General features: G+C 36.4%; 2 protein-coding genes and 1 long non-coding RNA gene across 3 annotated transcripts; 1 reads left to right on the top strand and 2 right to left on the bottom strand.

Moving 5' to 3' along the window:
- The first annotated feature begins 639 nt into the window (after nt 1-639).
- On the top strand, nt 640-10,179 carry LOC100378292 (solute carrier organic anion transporter family member 2A1-like). Its single transcript, XM_078013644.2, has 9 exons — nt 640-767; nt 2,128-2,831; nt 3,491-3,814; nt 4,547-4,711; nt 5,334-5,532; nt 5,758-5,890; nt 6,421-6,614; nt 7,683-7,747; nt 8,024-10,179. The coding sequence occupies exons 1-9, from the start codon at nt 679-681 to the stop codon at nt 8,266-8,268; spliced, it is 2,118 nt and encodes a 705-aa protein (XP_077869770.2). The 5' UTR covers nt 640-678; the 3' UTR covers nt 8,269-10,179.
- Nucleotides 9,774-14,255, bottom strand: LOC146731658 (uncharacterized). Its single transcript, XM_085492688.1, has 5 exons — nt 14,050-14,255; nt 13,549-13,899; nt 12,774-12,953; nt 11,953-12,043; nt 9,774-11,383 (listed from the first exon to the last, which is right to left on the bottom strand). Exons 1-5 carry the CDS (start codon nt 14,126-14,128, stop codon nt 10,945-10,947), a joined length of 1,140 nt encoding a protein of 379 aa, XP_085348814.1. The 5' UTR covers nt 14,129-14,255; the 3' UTR covers nt 9,774-10,944.
- A 308-nt stretch (nt 14,256-14,563) lies between these two features.
- LOC146731657 (uncharacterized) lies at nt 14,564-17,131 on the bottom strand. The gene is made up of 4 exons (XR_014926935.1): nt 16,978-17,131; nt 16,442-16,597; nt 15,601-15,688; nt 14,564-15,193 (listed from the first exon to the last, which is right to left on the bottom strand). It is a non-coding gene; the product is annotated as an uncharacterized LOC146731657 (long non-coding RNA).
- Between the last annotated feature and the right edge of the window lie 572 nt (nt 17,132-17,703).

Genomic DNA, 17,703 nt, shown 5'->3' with positions numbered 1-17,703 from the left:
TGTTTACACATACTTAATATCAGTTCATATCATATCGACTATTTTTATAGCCGTAAGGTAATAAACGACAGTAACGTAACTTTCGTCACGTGTGGCAGCTGCTCTTGCACTTACTTACATTGTTAAAAAAACTCTTGTGACCCACCTCCCCGATTTAACGAAGTAAACCCTATGGTTTTCACCATGAATGTGAATATTTCTACACGTCTCCCGAGAAAACAAGCCATGCATGGCACAGTACCTGTGGTTAACATTTCAAATTTTCATACGAGTGTACGTATGAGCGCCAGCAATAAGGAGGGTCGTTTTTATAATCCAGCTTGTATAAAAATAGTATTACTACTTGGTGCTATCACTGGAAATACGAGTGTACGTATGAGCGCCAGTAATGGGGAGGGTCGTTTTTATAATCCAGCTTGTATAAAAATAATACTACTTGGTGCTAACACTGAAAATACAACTACTAGTATATGCCACCCTGTATACAACTAAATATACATGTCCTATAAGTCACACGTAGAAGCTGTGTGGCGTATTTGTTCAATAATCAACTACTTAAAAATACATCGACAGGTCACAGACTGTAAATTGTATTGTTGATTCTAGTGTGCGGTCGCCTTCACTCTGTGTGTGTGAATGTATTGTTCGATCACGGTACTTGTTCTTTGTGACGACTGTATGTCTGTTGATGCGAGCGGCCATCGCATTGCATTGGTAATAATTGGTTGCGATCACGTCCCGTCAAGCCACCACCGTGACCACAAAACGTAAGTAACACCCATATTATACAACTGGGAGATTCAAGTTCACGGCATAGTTTTCTAAGTTGAAGGGGGCTGGGCGTTGTCGACGTTACAGTTCCATTTATGATCGGTTTGAAAATAAAAAAACACACGACAGAATGATATAGACATGTGATCAATTGCATTGGGTACGTCAGACGTGCATAGGCGATGTTTGTACGGGTCATAACCACACTAAGTGTTGTATACCAGAGCTACGGGTGAACAGTTTTCAGAAAGTATTGCATTACGTAGGAGGCCCTTTAATTCACCCGTGTAGCCGGACAGCAGAGGTCATTAGTTCGCAAAGTTGCGGTAACCTGTGAACTACTTACGACGTCCGGTGGAAATATGACAATAGGCTATTCAGACAAGTAGCTTTACATTCATTGTGCTAAAGTGCTTAGCGCCATAGTTGTGACAGCTGCGATGGAACACAGACATGATTGTGCAACTCAATAAAGTAAACGTTTGATGCCAATTTATTTTGTGAAAAGCTCCATGAAAACGTTGACGATGTGAGGCCAAAACACAGAAAATCTGAAATATATATATATTTTAATTTTACTTCGAAGACAAAACTCAACGTTCAAAGCAGGAATTGTCATGGTCTTATTCTGATTTATACGTTCAGATCATATTAAAGGAATTCTAGCAATAGTTGTGTGTAAGGACTTGTTAACGTGTTATGGGAAATAGTTACACTTTCAGTAGCATTCCTACCCGAATGATGTTCTTTCGGAATTCAACGGAGTGCTTCTCATTGTTGCTGGTACAATTGTTGCTAGTATAATTAATAAATCGAGTTATTGGGTTATTTTTTTATTTTAGAAAGGTTCTTGTTAACTTGTGTTTGGTTGACGCTTCCAGAAACCTAACTGTTCACAGGCTTTTCCTATGGACAATGCCAGTGTCCCATGCGAAAATACGCTAAACGCATCACCCACAATCCATGATTTGTTTGGTTCTTTCTTGAATCCGGTTTATTTTGTTTACTAAGCTGGGAATAATTGTTGGACAATTGTGTACATTTCAAGCACAACTTCGTCAATTCGCCATTTCCGTGATGATGTTCAATTTCCCACAAATGCATACGTCATTTGGAATCATTTTCAATAATATTGATTCTTGAAAAATATTACAGATATGTGCAATGATGAAGTTTTTAGGTACATTGCAAACAGAATACGATTTTACCATATTTTGATACTCAACTCACTTCTGTCCGATTTGTTGTACGCAGTTTGATGTAGTTGGTATGTGTGCGACTCGGGAGTGATTGATTTATTTTTTCTTTGTCGGATATTTATTCCATCAATTAATATTTCAAATCATCATTTTATAGGAAGCATTTGAAAATGAAGGGAGGTGAAACTACGCAGACAACCGAAGCGAATTCGATGCTGGGCAACAACCCGCATCAGGATCGTGAAGACACCGACCCCGATGAAGACATGACATGTGGAATAGGATGCTTTAAACCCAAATGTCTCCAAGTATTTGCAAATATCAACGTTGCTTTGTTGACAATGTGCGTCACCCTCTTTATGTACTCCTTCGGGTGGGGGATCTCCGCTACTGGAATAACCAGTATGCAAATACGGTACGGATTGCCAACCTGGATCATTGGTTTAAATGCCTCAATGTTCGAAGTGGGCGTATTGGTTGCGGTCATATTGGTAACGTATTTCGGCGGCGGTCCGAGTAGTCACCGCCCTCGGTGGATTGGCGTTGGCACACTCACCGCTGCATTGGGAACTTTCCTGGTGGCGTTGGTGCATTTCCTATTCGGCCCGTACGAGTACAGTGGAATGGCGACGGGTACCAATGATACACAGTCTTACATACTTTGTGAAGACCCATTAATCAGTGAAAACACCTCGTCATCTATGTGCGAAAAACTTATATTAAGCAGCGATAAAACCACGACTATCGCGATAATGGTGATTGGTCACATTCTGATCGGAGCAGGCTTCTCACCAGTATTAACACTTGGCATCTCTTATATCGATGACTTCGCGGGAAAGAAAAAGGCGCCTTTGTATTTAGGTGAGTATTCGGGGACGAACCGTGTCTATATTAACACAATTATTTACAATACATTATTATTATTATAGTTACGGTCGTGTTTTATAATCGACCACTTGTTGATTGCAGTTCATTGTCGTTATATACAACGTTCAAATAAGTCTTGTACCCCTCGTGACAAAGCTTCTCCATGACGTACGAATGACGTAGTGGGTCAACTCTGTTTGGTAAAGTCGTTCGTCATTTAAAATATAACGAATCTCTGAATCAGTATTTGAAGTGATCGATATGTCAAAAAAAAAATTGACGCTGTAAGCAGAAGTCCTGTAAACCAATGTACCGCCTAACAAAACTGATTTAGTAAGAACCCTCACTCAAAATGGAATCTGTCGTCAAGAAAAATAAATAATTGTATGTGACTGCATCAGTGATATTAGGTAAAAACAAAAAATGAGGTTAATAATCGTTTTTATTTAAAATGTGAATTTCATATTACCAAATTACAAATCTATAGCAACGTGTGTTGTTTTTCAATATTATTATATCAATGTACGAATTTCTTTTGCGTCAATGTCGCGTCAGTGAAATGACACAACTAGTTGCGTTACAGGATTTGTTTTCGTTACTGCGTGTACACCCCTTTACACCACGGTTTATTGGAAGTACTTATTTTACTACAGGTATTTTACAGGCCATGTACCCACTCGGCCCAGTGTTTGGATATCCCTTCGCCTCGTTGTTTATAAGTTATTATGTGGACATCGACAAGGTGGACCCGGAAGATATTGAACTAACACCTCAGGATCCCCGATGGGTTGGCGCATGGTGGCTGGGATATCTTATCGACGCCATTCTTCTTTTTCTGTGTGCGATACCATTTTTGCTGCTCCCCAAAAGACTGCCTGATCCTGGCGATAAATACCTGTACGACCAGGACGTCAAGGATGAGAACAAGGACGAGATGAATTTGGAAACCGGAAGAGAAATTATTTCCCGAATAAAAGGTGGGTGTGTAATATTACTTTGTTAGATCTACGTCTACTCGCATCTTCGCCAGCCAAGGAAAGTTTGTTTCGGGTCACCCCTCCAAACTAACTTTTGGTGGAGTCGGCAATGAATCGGCACCAACAAACCGTACGATTCGGACGATGGTCTACTCGTTGAAATTAAGCTTCCATTGAAATCTATCCCGATAAACGCTTACTGCAATAAAAAAACACAACAATTGATGACGTCAATATAAGAACACAACATTGATGGCGTGTACAGAAAACATTGCGCTTGGTGGTAGCCATCGTTTTTAAACTGCTTTTCCCGACGTTTCTCTTTTGCCAAAACTGTAGGCCGAGAAAAAGAGCGGTATTTTCACATTCTTCCCAAATATAGCCAACCAAATTATTTTAAAACGCCAAAAAATACATACATCGTCCGAATCACTCAATTTAGTGATGATACACATGGTGTGGAATTATTTCAGTTCAAGTATCAAGTAGCTCACTGAACTATTCGCACTCATACTGTGACGTCATTTAATGTGGATAGTTCGTTGAACTATTTCCACTATGACGATGAGACCGTATTAGGAATTGTCCACCATGTGTCAAGGAGAAATCGTAAATGATATTGTATCTCACGTGATCGCATATTGACCAATCACTGGACAGAATCTGGATGTAAAATACATGTTGTAAACAGTATTATTAAATGCCCTATACCATTATTTACTACTCATACAGACTTCCCCAGTGCACTTCGTCGACTACTCGTGAATGTACCGTTCATGACGGTGATTTTTGGCCATGCTGCAGCAGCAGCAATTGAAAGTGGATCAGGTATATTTTTTAACAAGTATATGGAAGAACAGTTTAGGATTACCCCCACTTTGGCTGCAAACCTCACAGGTAAGGACAATGATGTTACAGCGAAGTCATATGTATGTCACTACAATGTCACGTGTATGTTTTTATGAGTTCATGTATGTCATAGCATGGTAACCCGTATGTTAGTGCGAAGTCACCTGTATGACAATGCGAGGTGACCTGTATGTCAGTGCGAGATCACCTGTATATCACTGCGAGGTAACCTGTATGTCAGTGCGAGGTAACCTGTATGTCAGTGCGAGGTCACCTGTATGTCAGTGCTAGGTCACTTGTATATATCACTGCGAGGTCACCTGTATGTCACTGCGAGGTCACCTGTATGTCACTGCGAGGTTACCTGTATGTCACTGCGAGGTCACCTGTATATGTCACTGCGAGATTACTTGTATGTCACTGCGAGGTCACCTGTATGCTGCTAATTGAGTATCAGTATATCATCTCATTCGTTATTAAATAAAAAAAACATATTTACGTGACAATAAATCTGACTGTGTTAGTTTTACTACTATGGTCTGTTCCCAACTCACTTTTCCGGTTGTGTTGTTGTGAGGTGATTTATACGCACCCCGTTTTTTGTATCATATCAATCTTTTCACGAGTTGTTGACCAATGCAAGGATTATGACTGTGTTCCATGATTTTAGGGGTTAGTATGATTGCCACACTTACCATTGGCATATTCCTCGGCGGACTCTACTTGCATAAAACGAAGCCAAGTCTGATACATTACGGCAAGATGTTGGTGTTCTTTGCTGTTCTAAATGCTATATTACCGATACCACTTGTGTTTCTTGGATGTGAAGAGGAGCGTTTTGCCGGTGTCACCGTACCATACCAGAACAGGTCAATATATCAACATGTTTTCGGATGTCGTTCTGATTGGCAAATATTATACAAAATTCCAATGTCTATAATATTAAGTATTTGCAATTTTCTTTAAATATGCACTATGCCGACATAAAAACAATATTTTTTTTATTTATTTACGATAGTATGTATAATGCGCCTCCTTTATTGAATTTTCTCCTACCTATGGAAATAAGGAAATTATTTTTCATTTTACTATAGTTCCAGCATCTCTATGGAACATTTGGACTACGCCTGCAATTTGCCATGCGACTGTACTCTAGCCGAATACGACCCAGTCTGCGGGAATGATGACGTCACTTACTACTCGCCATGCTACGCCGGCTGTACTAATGTGATAAACGGAGTGAGTTTGAAGAAATAATAAGTCGCACCCTCTAGCGACCGAACACATCTGAGAGGCGAAATAGCGTAGCACTACTTGTTTTGATCTGTCATGTTATAAGAGTTCCCTTTACACGGGTTAACCGGGTCGTCGCCTGCGCAGCGCCATAGCGTCTCGTTATTTACAAACATCTACGTCTACCCATGAGCCTTTGCGTTTTTAGCGTGCGTTGTTATCGCAATCTGTTTTGAATAACAGTAAAAAAGTTAATCATTAAAATTCAAACATTTGCAGATACTGATTGTTTAGATACAACAACAGAATTACGAATTATTTGATTTATCGCGAATTTTCACAGTTGTCAGTTGTTGTAGTCATGTATAAACCCAGTTTAAAGTTCCTTGAACAGAAAATTGTTAATGAATATGCCACTATATCACTTTATAAAATACAAATATTGAGAACATAATTACGTAAACATGCTCAAAAATACTGGGTTAACATTATTTTCAAACGACGTCATTTTATTTATATTACAGAGTTTCTATGACTGTTCATGCTTTAAAAAAGACAGCGTTGGTGGAAATTCATCGCAGTCATTTATAAGCTATGCAATACCGGGTATATGCGGCGAACAATGTAATACAATGTTGATTTGGTTTGTAATTGTATGTTCTGTGTATAGTCTGGCAAGTGGTATCCCGCTGACATGTGACATTATTGTCGCTATGAGGTGAGTTGATGACTATGCGATTAGATTAGGGGGTCTGGAACGTCTTCTAACTTTCATTATTATGTCCATTTTGATACAAAAACTATTTTTTGAGGCACAAGAGACCAAACTGTTATGCAAAATGGTCAAAATGTGGGATGGTTTCTTGAATTTATTCGGTAATATGGTATGAAAAAGTCATATATAGATGTGATCCAAACATTTATTATAATATTCAATTTCCAGTGTGATCCTAATTGTCCACACTCTCCCATAATGCATTGCGTATATGCGCAGTAGCATGACCAATTATAACGGCCAATCTATGTACTTTATAAAAACCTGTGTTCTGACCTTTGTTCTTAACGTCACGTCCCTGGTGGCACCATCACAGAAGACGAATACTCACCAAGACGATATCTTAGCGTGTCAACGTCTGATTTTGTGTTCGTTATTTTTTCTAATGAGAACACTGTACTATTGTTTGCTACAACGGATAATGCAATACTGTGACAAGGTGGTTTTCTAAATATAAATTAAAGCATTGTGATACATAAACGTTAATTACATCGTGCTATTAATAGTTCATTGAACTATCTTGAGATTCACATCAAATCACCGTAAATCCACAGCGAATTAACACATTCTACGCATGTTTCCCCATTTGATCTAATTCCCATGCTAAATGACGTTTTATTATAATAACGTCAGGCGCTATTGTTGTCAAATGGGCGACATTAACCATTTAATACAAGTTACTGTTGAGCCCATGTCTATCGCTTACGTCACAGTGTCGCACACTGACCCAAAAATCAAGCACGGTACTATTTGAGCGAAATCTAATCAGGCCGCTTTAGAATTACCAATTCGAATCTGTCGAATCATAAACAGCGATTTTCCAACCGTATGAATTTTTATTATCAACCTGTTAATAGTCTAATAATTAGTAATCTTACTCGGGTTTTACTTATCTCAAGAAAAGAAACCAAAAAAAAATCTAGCTAGTTTTGGGAGGAAAAAAATAGTTGATTAGTGACTAAACTAAAAAAAAACTACACGCTAGTATATCTTTTTATCTTTATGCCACAGGTGTGTTGACGAAAAGGACAAGCCATTTGCTCTAGCAGTCAGGCAGTTTATTGCCCAGTTATTTGGTAAGTAAATAAAAACAAAACGCGTTTGTTCAATAAGACATCATACACATTTATATATATATATATAAACAGTATTTTAATTGACGGTCGACTGCTGATAATAACAATATCGATTCAGAACGACGCCACTTACACCTATTACGTCACAGAGGCGATTCGTTGCTAGAGGACGCATTGCTTTGCATCATCATAACATTCGCAATACAATACAATAAACTATACCTAGACATGTGCGTGTTAAAATGACGAATATAAACTTATTATTATTTTATACAGGATGGATATTCACGCCCCTTTATATGGGAGCAATTATAGACTCGGCATGTATTCTATGGGACGAGGATGAATGCGGTGGTCGCGGTGCATGCTGGTTATATGACTTGACTGACTACAGAATAAAACTTGGAGGCTTTATACTTGTTATGACTTTGTTGTCAACGATACTGTTTACTGCAACACTGATAGCCATCAAGTATAAACACAGGATTCAGGAACAACAGAAGACGGTTGTGTACCTGTAAAATCCGCCAGTAACCGCGCACAGACAAAACACAACCGCACGCTTCGGATTTTCATCGATCTTTTATGCAGACTAAGGCTAAGGCTAAGGCGAATACGAGTGTCGAAAGGAAGCCGACCTGTATTACAGTTCCTTGTTGCGTGGACTCCCTCAGTTCGGTAGTTCGTATACGTATGACGTAACATCATTTGATGATCATTTGTAATAATTGTCAGCTTTCTATCACGTGACAGGAATATAATCAGCCCACTGCAGCATATAACTACTGCAAATAATTCACTTGTATTTATATCAAAATATATATTAGAAAATTCGTCATTATATGAGCCGGGGTACTCCTACATCCGGTCAGGACTATGAATATTAAGACAAACATAACAACTGATAGTTAATCTTACGAATATTTCTATAATCGTTTTTCATCTACCCGCAAATCTTCATCAAAAAACAATCAAAGGAAAGGTCAGTCAAAAACAGTCGGCATACACAAGAACAATATGTGCATGAAAATATGCATATTATAGGAAATTCTAAAGCGAGGCTGTGTAATACGCATGTCAATTGCCATTACACTGTTTACAATTATCACATGTGTTTATGTACCTAGGTTTTGCTAATTTTTAGAGGTCAGTGCACCATTGTAAATTTAACAGACATGTTCACTGCCATGGGTAATGTCAGTTTCGTATGTAAAAACTGACATGCGAACAGATTATGATCAATTTTGTGACTAATGTAATATAATGTGATTTTTGATTTACGGGTATGTAAAACGAAATGACATTAACGGATGTAACTGATAACTTTTCCAATGAAATCCTTAGCACCCCGTTGGCAGGCCAGTCACACTGGTTCTCACCACAAGAGGTTACGATCCCCCCTGCCAAATGCTAAGAACAACTGAAACTAATGTATACATATTTACATGAAACATTTTCCACCTATGCGGATCTGTTACCCAGGACATAAAAAAAAAGTTTTAAAGCTGAAAAGCGACACGCCTAAATCGTGAGGCCAAACCTGTAATAATTCGGGGAGCGCTGAAAAGCACCGCGTTCACCCGCGCGTTCAGTGTGTTGAGGAAAATGAAAAGCCAAGAGAGTGGCAATTTAGTGTTTGTGTGTGTAGACTGACATCCACCATGAGAACTAATGTCACGAAACCAGGGATTAACACAACAATAACCAAAATGTAATGTAATGTAATGTAATGTAATGTAATGTAATGTAATGTGATTTTTGATTTACGGGTATGTAAAACGAAATTACATTAACGGATGTAACTGATAACTGTAATGTAATGTAATCGTATTACATAAGAAATTACATTAACGGATGTAACTGATAACTGTAATGTAATGTAATCGTATTACATACATCTGATACAGTACCCTGTGGCCACGGCAGTAGTGTGGCAGTAGGTGTTTTCATGAAGCTAGATTGTTCCAGCTAAATGTTTAACTTAATGAAATTGCAAATTTAAAAATGAACAAAGCAAACAATGTCATTATTCATGGTCATTTACAAGTTTAATAACGCAACACACTGGCAAACAATCAACAACTATTCACACAAAGGACAGATAATCCACAATTAGGACAAAACAAGTACACAACAGTATATACTCAGTCAAATCAGTAAGAGGAGAATGTATGGTCCCCATGGTAACATGAAGTAATATCAAATGTTTAAGAAAGACTGATGACATGCTGCCTTACATATGACACCCACTGTGATATATCTTGAGTATTATTTAAATGGTTTATGTTAAAAACCAAGAGCTGTACATCAACAATAAATATAAGAGTATATTTATTAACAAACACAGGCAATGATTTTATTAAATAGCCATCAAGATGTAAGTGAAGTTTATTAATGAATAAAAAAAGAGATTTACATTACACAATATACAACATGTGAACAAGTATGCTGTAACTGTATAACATGAAAGAATCCAATGTTGTCTAAAACAATATGTATATCAAGTACCACTATAATCCTATACAGGATTATTACAAGTGAATTTCATTACATTTTTTGTCAAAAATATGCATTGCGTTGCATTTGAGTGAAACATACAAGATTGATCGGCACTTTCGACATTGCATGTACCTATGCTAAATTTATTTAACATTTAAATAAAATAAACAAATCCTGCTTTGTACAATAGGAACGTTTTTTTATCTGGTACAATAATAACACTAGTACATTGAACAGCTTACTAGTATGTACATGGTTTCATGCGGTTTGCATAATTAACTAGACCTTCTAAAACTATATCCATATCTGTCCATACTAAAATTGATTCAACTGACTGTTCCCTCATCAGTGTAATATCCAGTATAAATATCTATATTTTTGTGATGAAGGAAAAAATTACTTTTACCATACCTTTAAATCACTTGTGACCAGAAAATCGATCTGTGAGAACCGATATAGTAACATTATAAACAGCAAGCGAGGGTAGCGAAGATATAAAACTTCTTTTTAAAAAACATTAGCATATTTGGCGGGAGATAATAACTAAGCCAGTTTATTCAGTTTCGGGGCAGGATCACATGTCTTATAGTATCGATATAAGACCTTGCTCTATCCAATAAGATGGCTCGATTCAGACTAACCAAGTTAAAGTTTGTAAATATACCAAGTTGGTCAAATGTAAATTGTGATTTTGAATTTTAAAACTCAGAATTTAATGATGTATAGACATGTGATAATTCTTTCGTTGATTGGTCCAGGGAAGCATAATTAGACACCACCTCGCCACCAATAACATGACCTTCTTCATTCATATTTATAGTATAGTATTCATGGTTAGTGGCCCCATTTTCTGGTGTATTACTTACGATGGAATGTTCATTGATGACGTAATTACTTCTTGGTCCTGCTTCAAAGGCTATATTTTCAGGTAGGTCAACGACTACATAATCATCCAACGTGTTGGTTCGTTGAAATTCCGACACCGCATTTTGTTCGCCGGTTTCGTGCAATGCTACCTGTTCAAAATCTTGAATTTCCTGCTCGGTTTGGGGTCCTAATCCTCTGCGATCTGTATCAGCACATCGCACAGTCATTGAAGCAGCATTGCCGACGTTTGGGACGTTTTTCTTGATTCTCCTGTTCGTGAAAAAAATCCATACACAATGTTTATTTTCTTAATAATTGCATTAACTCTAATGATGTCATTATTACTGGTGTATATTATATATATACCACCTAAAATATTGATACAACGCAAAACAGGGTAATCAAAAATGAAGGTTGGTGGGACAATATCACCTATTGTCTAGTCATGGTTTGCATACACCGAAATATTTCATAAAGTTGAATTTGCTAATTTGAACATGCTAATTTAAGTAAGCATGCGTATCGTATCTCCATCGACGCTATGACTGAATAACTATCTGACGTACTGAAAAATAGCAATATAAGTTCGTTTGGTTTTTAATAAATTAAATTGGGTCTCGTTTTGTTTGAACAAGTCGCTTGAGATAATGATATGAACGTTCAAATAAGTAAGCAACATATACTGATGTGATCAAAAGCACCACTGGTAACCCGTCCGTCTCTCATTGCCTATTAATATATGCAACCAAACTAAACACCATCACCCCGCACCACCAATTTTCCAACTATCGCCATCCCTTTGTACAGTAACGTTACTACAGACCAGGAAAGAATCTTACCGTTTTTTTGTATTGCGGTAAATAATCATCGTGAACAGTGTTGCAACCACAACAATAATTACAACTCCGCCAACAAACACAACAATTAAATCTGAAATTACAATTCTTTTGTGTCATTTAAATTGTATTGTAATCTTTAAAAAAAATTCTATACTAATTGAATTGAATTGAATTGAATTGAATTGAATTGAATTGAATTGAATCAGATATTACAATTAATGGGCTTTGAGAAGATAATCTCACTTTTTGTTATTGTTCTTGATTTGGGGGTATGTATTTCAAAGTCGTAGTTTTCTTCAGTGGTCATACTTATGGAAGATTGTGACATCAATTCCCAGTCAATGAAATTCACAGTGCTAGTGGTTGCTTCTATGCACAAGTGACAGAAAATATGTTACATACTAATCAATCATTTTATTGGTAATATTTACATATGAATAAAATCACCTGAGTGTTGTCCACTCAAGACGCCTGCATACCAAATATTAATTAAAAATATCATGTTAGTGGTTTTTGTAAAAGATGATCTCATTTTGTTACTGAGAATTAGAAAGCATGTAATTCATCTCTGGTCATGACTAGGAAATAATGTTTCTTCTATGTACGTATGTATGATTGACAGAACAGAAAGAGTTATTATTATTATTATTATTATTATTATTGATGTAGTATTCCCGTAATATTTAAAAGTTATTGAAATAAACAGATCGGGTTTGTTCGAACAACTTTTCTGTATATATTCGCAATCCCAAACATATTCAAATAACAGCTTATAAGAAATATAACAAAGCATATTATGATAATATGATTATATATTATACCTCTACATTTGTTTTGTATCGTCTCCATCACCATCCATTCACCATTCTCTGTACATATGAACTGATTGGTCACTACACTGTCACCACATAGTTGTGTCATATTCACCATATCACCTTCATAGTAGATATCACGTTGTGGGAGTACTTCTTTCTCACCAGATGCATTACATTTAGAAACAGCTGTTAATAGATAATATGACAAGATGAATTCAGGCCACAGATCACAAACATATAGATGAACATGACTATGATCCATTTTGACCCCAAAGAATATTGAAACATTTTTTATGGCATTGAGTCATGAGAGCTAAAATGTCAAAATCACACGTTGAGGGAGCACTTCTTTTACGCTAGATGCATTGCATTTAGAAACAGCTGTAGGAATACGAGATGACACGGATTTAGTATCTATAGTCACTCATAATAATCGTGACTATAAGTATTTTCAGTACAGCAAGACCGATGATATAATTGTGGCTATCTTGCAATCCAATAATATATATATATATACGACTTGATTCATTGAGAGGAATCATCAGTTTTAACACATTAATATATCATATATATAACAATAGATTTTGTGTTATATTACATATAAACAACATTCAACAATGCCAAGAGCTCGTCGAGAATATCCACATATTTATAACAACTTTTTCATTTTGCAAATAACTGCATCATATATTAGCTAATACTGGTCAATTTGGAATGTATTGATATTGTTTTGTTCTATGAATTATTAATATATTAATATATACATATTTATCTGACGTACCTTGGAATTGTATAACAAATCCGTTACTGGTATCGTCTTCATTTCCAGAGCCAAACCATTTGTAAAAGCTCCTTAGAAGCGTTACACTGATTTCCTCTGATAATGAGAACCATTCATTGAAATCGAGTACAGTTATTCTAGATGTTGTTGTAACTGTGTTATCCAGAATATCTAAGACGCTTTTATATGGTAACAGATTCATTTTAAAAAATGTTAATTTGACAGCTTTTCCACGTGACACCGTTACTGTCCATTCACATTCTATATTGTCATCATAACTACCAGGGAATCCAGGAGAGACGATGTAACCTTCATCTGATTTATAACGACATCCACATTTACCCAACGATGCTGCGAAATATATGTGATGTTTTATTAATATCATATTGAATATGCTCTACACAGACTGTTCAATTTAACTTCACGTTATGGTTTCGAAAGATTTTAATTTGAAACAGATTATCATTGAGAGATTTTCAGAAAATTGCATGTTTTTCTTACTAGAATATAAAGATATAGCCGAGGTACCGCCACCACACACGTGATCCTTGTCACCCATACATGAACTTTGACATTCCATATTAGGTAGTAATGTAAGATAGTCACATAGTCGTCTATTTTACAAATACATTCGTTTCCTCTCGTCAGACCAGCATATCGATAGTGACGGCAGAGCTTTATACATTCTTGAATATTAACCCAGCAATCACTGCTATTCGATAGATAGTTGGTGCAATGTTCTCTAGTGGAAATATCAGTATCTGGTGCTAAGCATATTGAATGGTGACATCTTATTATGTACTCGTCTTCTTCAAATAAATTTGAATCATAACAACCAACATATCCGGGAACTGAAATCAATGAATTACGAAAAAAGATGAAGTAGACAATTTACATTCAGTGCCCAAAGGTCACATTGCTGGTTTAGTTTGAGAGAGTAGTAATGTTTCTGTTTTGTTTTTGTTTATGTTCCAAACCAACATATTTAATTACTTGCCGTAACTAGAACATCAAACTCTGTATGTGGTATTTTTATTTTAAATTTTGTATATTTTTAAAATACATTGATTAAGACGTGTTTGTTTAACATGCTGAAGTTTAACGTTTAATTTAATTTAATGTCATTTAATTAAAATTGTATACATTTTTGAGTTGGTATTCGTTAGATATTGTACAGGCAACTGACTAAAGTTATTCTGGCACATTAGGGCTAACATTATCTCGACCTCAACATATGATCATCTATAGACTCTGTTGTGGATATGAAAATGCAATGGAGCATTTTAATATTTTACGAGGATTTTGCTTGTCATTGCAATCATACCAATCAAATACAACATTGTTATATGGCCTATCAGCAAAGCTAGTACGAATATGTTCAATTAACAAATACATTTGAGAAAAGTAAAATGTTGCAATGCATCATCAATATTTTAACATTGCTACCGACGGTTGCATCTCACTCCAACGACGTTGTTTCCATGGTTACAGCTTGCTTCATCTAGCATCAACGTATTAGAACAACTAAGAAGACTACTTTCATTTCCCTGACAGTGAAACTTGTATGTCAGGAATGACAACGATGTTTCATTAGGTGCACGAGGTATCGGCCAATGGATTGCGTTCATTGCACCAGTAGGCAAACCTACAAAGATTAAACACATGGCAGATGAAATACTTCTCAGATTCAATTTTAACTATAAAACAAAATAACAGAATCATGTTTCCAAGCACGTACTGTCAGAATATCAGATTGAATCAAAACATATTTGTAATACATGTGTATACAAGTGTGCATGCATCATAAAATGGTCTATTGGGTAAATACAGTGCATGTCTACCAAGTTGTCTACGAGTCACATCTGAGTTCTGCATATTTCAGTCGTTGTCACATAGTATGTGCCAACTACCATTGCCATTGTTATCACATATTATGGAGATACAAATTATAGTTATTACTTTGAACTGCCATAATGTATAGGATAAATGTACATACGAGCGTATATAAGAGCTGGGGTATTGGGTTGTGAAATTAATATAGTGCATATCTACCTAGTTGCCTGCAAGCCACATCTGCATTCTGCATATTCCAGTCATTATCACAAAGTGTGTTCCAACTACCATTAACAGAAAGCTGTAGCTGTCCTTCGAAAGGATTATCACCACCGACAAGTCGAGGTTTATGTTCACGGTAAAGAGGGAAAGATTAATTAGCACAAGTCTACAAATTATCGGATAGTATCTGGTTTTCAACAATTTATTGTACGAGTGCATTTCATTTCATTTCATTTCCCAATTCATTCATAACTTATAAATGAAAAATCATTCCCGAAATCGTCGTTTCTATCGCAACCAGAACTACATCTCTACCAAAAATCTAATCGAATATTTCCCGTGTCAAGGAAGACCCCTCCTAGCAATTTCATGAAAATCTATTTATAACTTTTTGAGTCATTCTTCTCAGCCTTTTCACCACCAGTTTCCTCATCACAAATTCACAAAGTAGTCATTTTTTTTGTCTGCACTTTCTTTCAGAAGATTGGGACAGAAATAGCGATTTTTTTTTAATAGAACCTGAAAATTTACTCAAATGTTGTCTGTTGCCTCCAAAATTAGGGTTCATTTCCAGAAATATTAAAGATTATAAGAAAAAAGCAGAATAATTTGGGCGAGAAAGTCTGGTGGTGAAAAGGTAGGTAGACTTTGAAGCAGCTAACAATCGAACAGTAGCAAACAGTTTTCGTTCAGCATCATCTGTCAGAATTTACTAGAAAAATACTCTTTCCAAAGTTTTCCTGTTTACTGGTTTCTTTGCTCTCAATGACGCCTGTTTACGTCTACCGTACGCTAGAACCATACCTCAATAAACGCATTGTTCTTATAATATACTTACTTGGTAATGTATATACCAATCCAGTCACATGTATGGCCAAGACAGACACATACACTAGCTTGATGATACGTTTGCAATGATCCTTCATCTCGTAATATCTCGTATATTTCGTAATATCGCGTGATATTAGATACTAACAACTGCAGTCCTATAATACTAGTAATCACAATAAGGAAATCACGTGAGACAAACGTAAGGTTAGAACGACCTATGGAGTGTTTCTATTATTACGCAAATCATAAGTGCCAGGCATAAATGTTCAGCTATGTATACCTGAAATGTGTGACGACTCAATCGGGTCAATTTCATTTCCTCCTAGCAAAGTTAGTACAATCACCATACGTCCACATGTTTCCATGGTCACGGGGTTATTTTAACAGTTACTTCCATGTATACAATTATGGCACTGGAACCCAGCTACCTATATAGAGCAGGCCGGTTTGAGTTCAGTAAAACAATTTACACAAATAACATGGCTTGCGTCAGCCGGATTACCGCGAGAAAAGACTTTACTTTCTGTAAAAAAAACTACCTACTTGTCGCTGTGCTATACGTCATGGAGGGTGGTAGGCTCACCAATGTTGTATCATTGTGTTGCTGTGTTTGTTTGTTTCTGTCTGTCGTGATCCCAGTATTCTTGGATAAGGACAAGAATGGGTAAACGATTGTGAATGGGTAGACTACAGGGCGGACCGTTTTAAATAGTAATTTCCCGTTCACTGCGAGATTTCGCGTAATGCTTGAAAGGCGCGGACCGAACCTCTGCCACAAATATCGAACGATTTTATTTTGAACTTAAATTTCCTTTTTTATAGTTCGGTGTCGAAATGCCAATTTTTCAGAAGAAAATATGGCCTTGAGATTCACTTCATCGAAATTGACATGTATCAAATGTGTATGACACATTATTAAGCGTGAAAATACTACTTTCGCGTTTGTCGAATCTCACGAGATGTGTTGACGTCACTACTACGCTATGACCTTTGTTTGTCCTGTTTTTATATTCAATTCATACATAGCACGGGATCTCGCAGTTAACGGTAAATGGTCAATTCTGTTAAATATATCTACGTAACCATATATATAAGTTCATTTAAAGTGATTATTAAAACATACTGACATTTTTAAAACTTGAATATTATTAAGAAAATTAAGTCATTAATTGTAAGGTTTAAATCCAATTGTAGCTCGTTCTGCCGATCGTTCCAAAGACTTTATATACCAACCAAAATTCATTGTAGCTTTTCATAATATAAGCGGAA

Source organism: Saccoglossus kowalevskii, chromosome 18 (assembly GCF_978046115.1).
Source record: "Saccoglossus kowalevskii chromosome 18, keSacKowa6.1, whole genome shotgun sequence".
Lineage (NCBI taxonomy): Eukaryota > Metazoa > Hemichordata > Enteropneusta > Harrimaniidae > Saccoglossus > Saccoglossus kowalevskii.
This window is presented reverse-complemented; position numbering and strand designations above follow the sequence as displayed.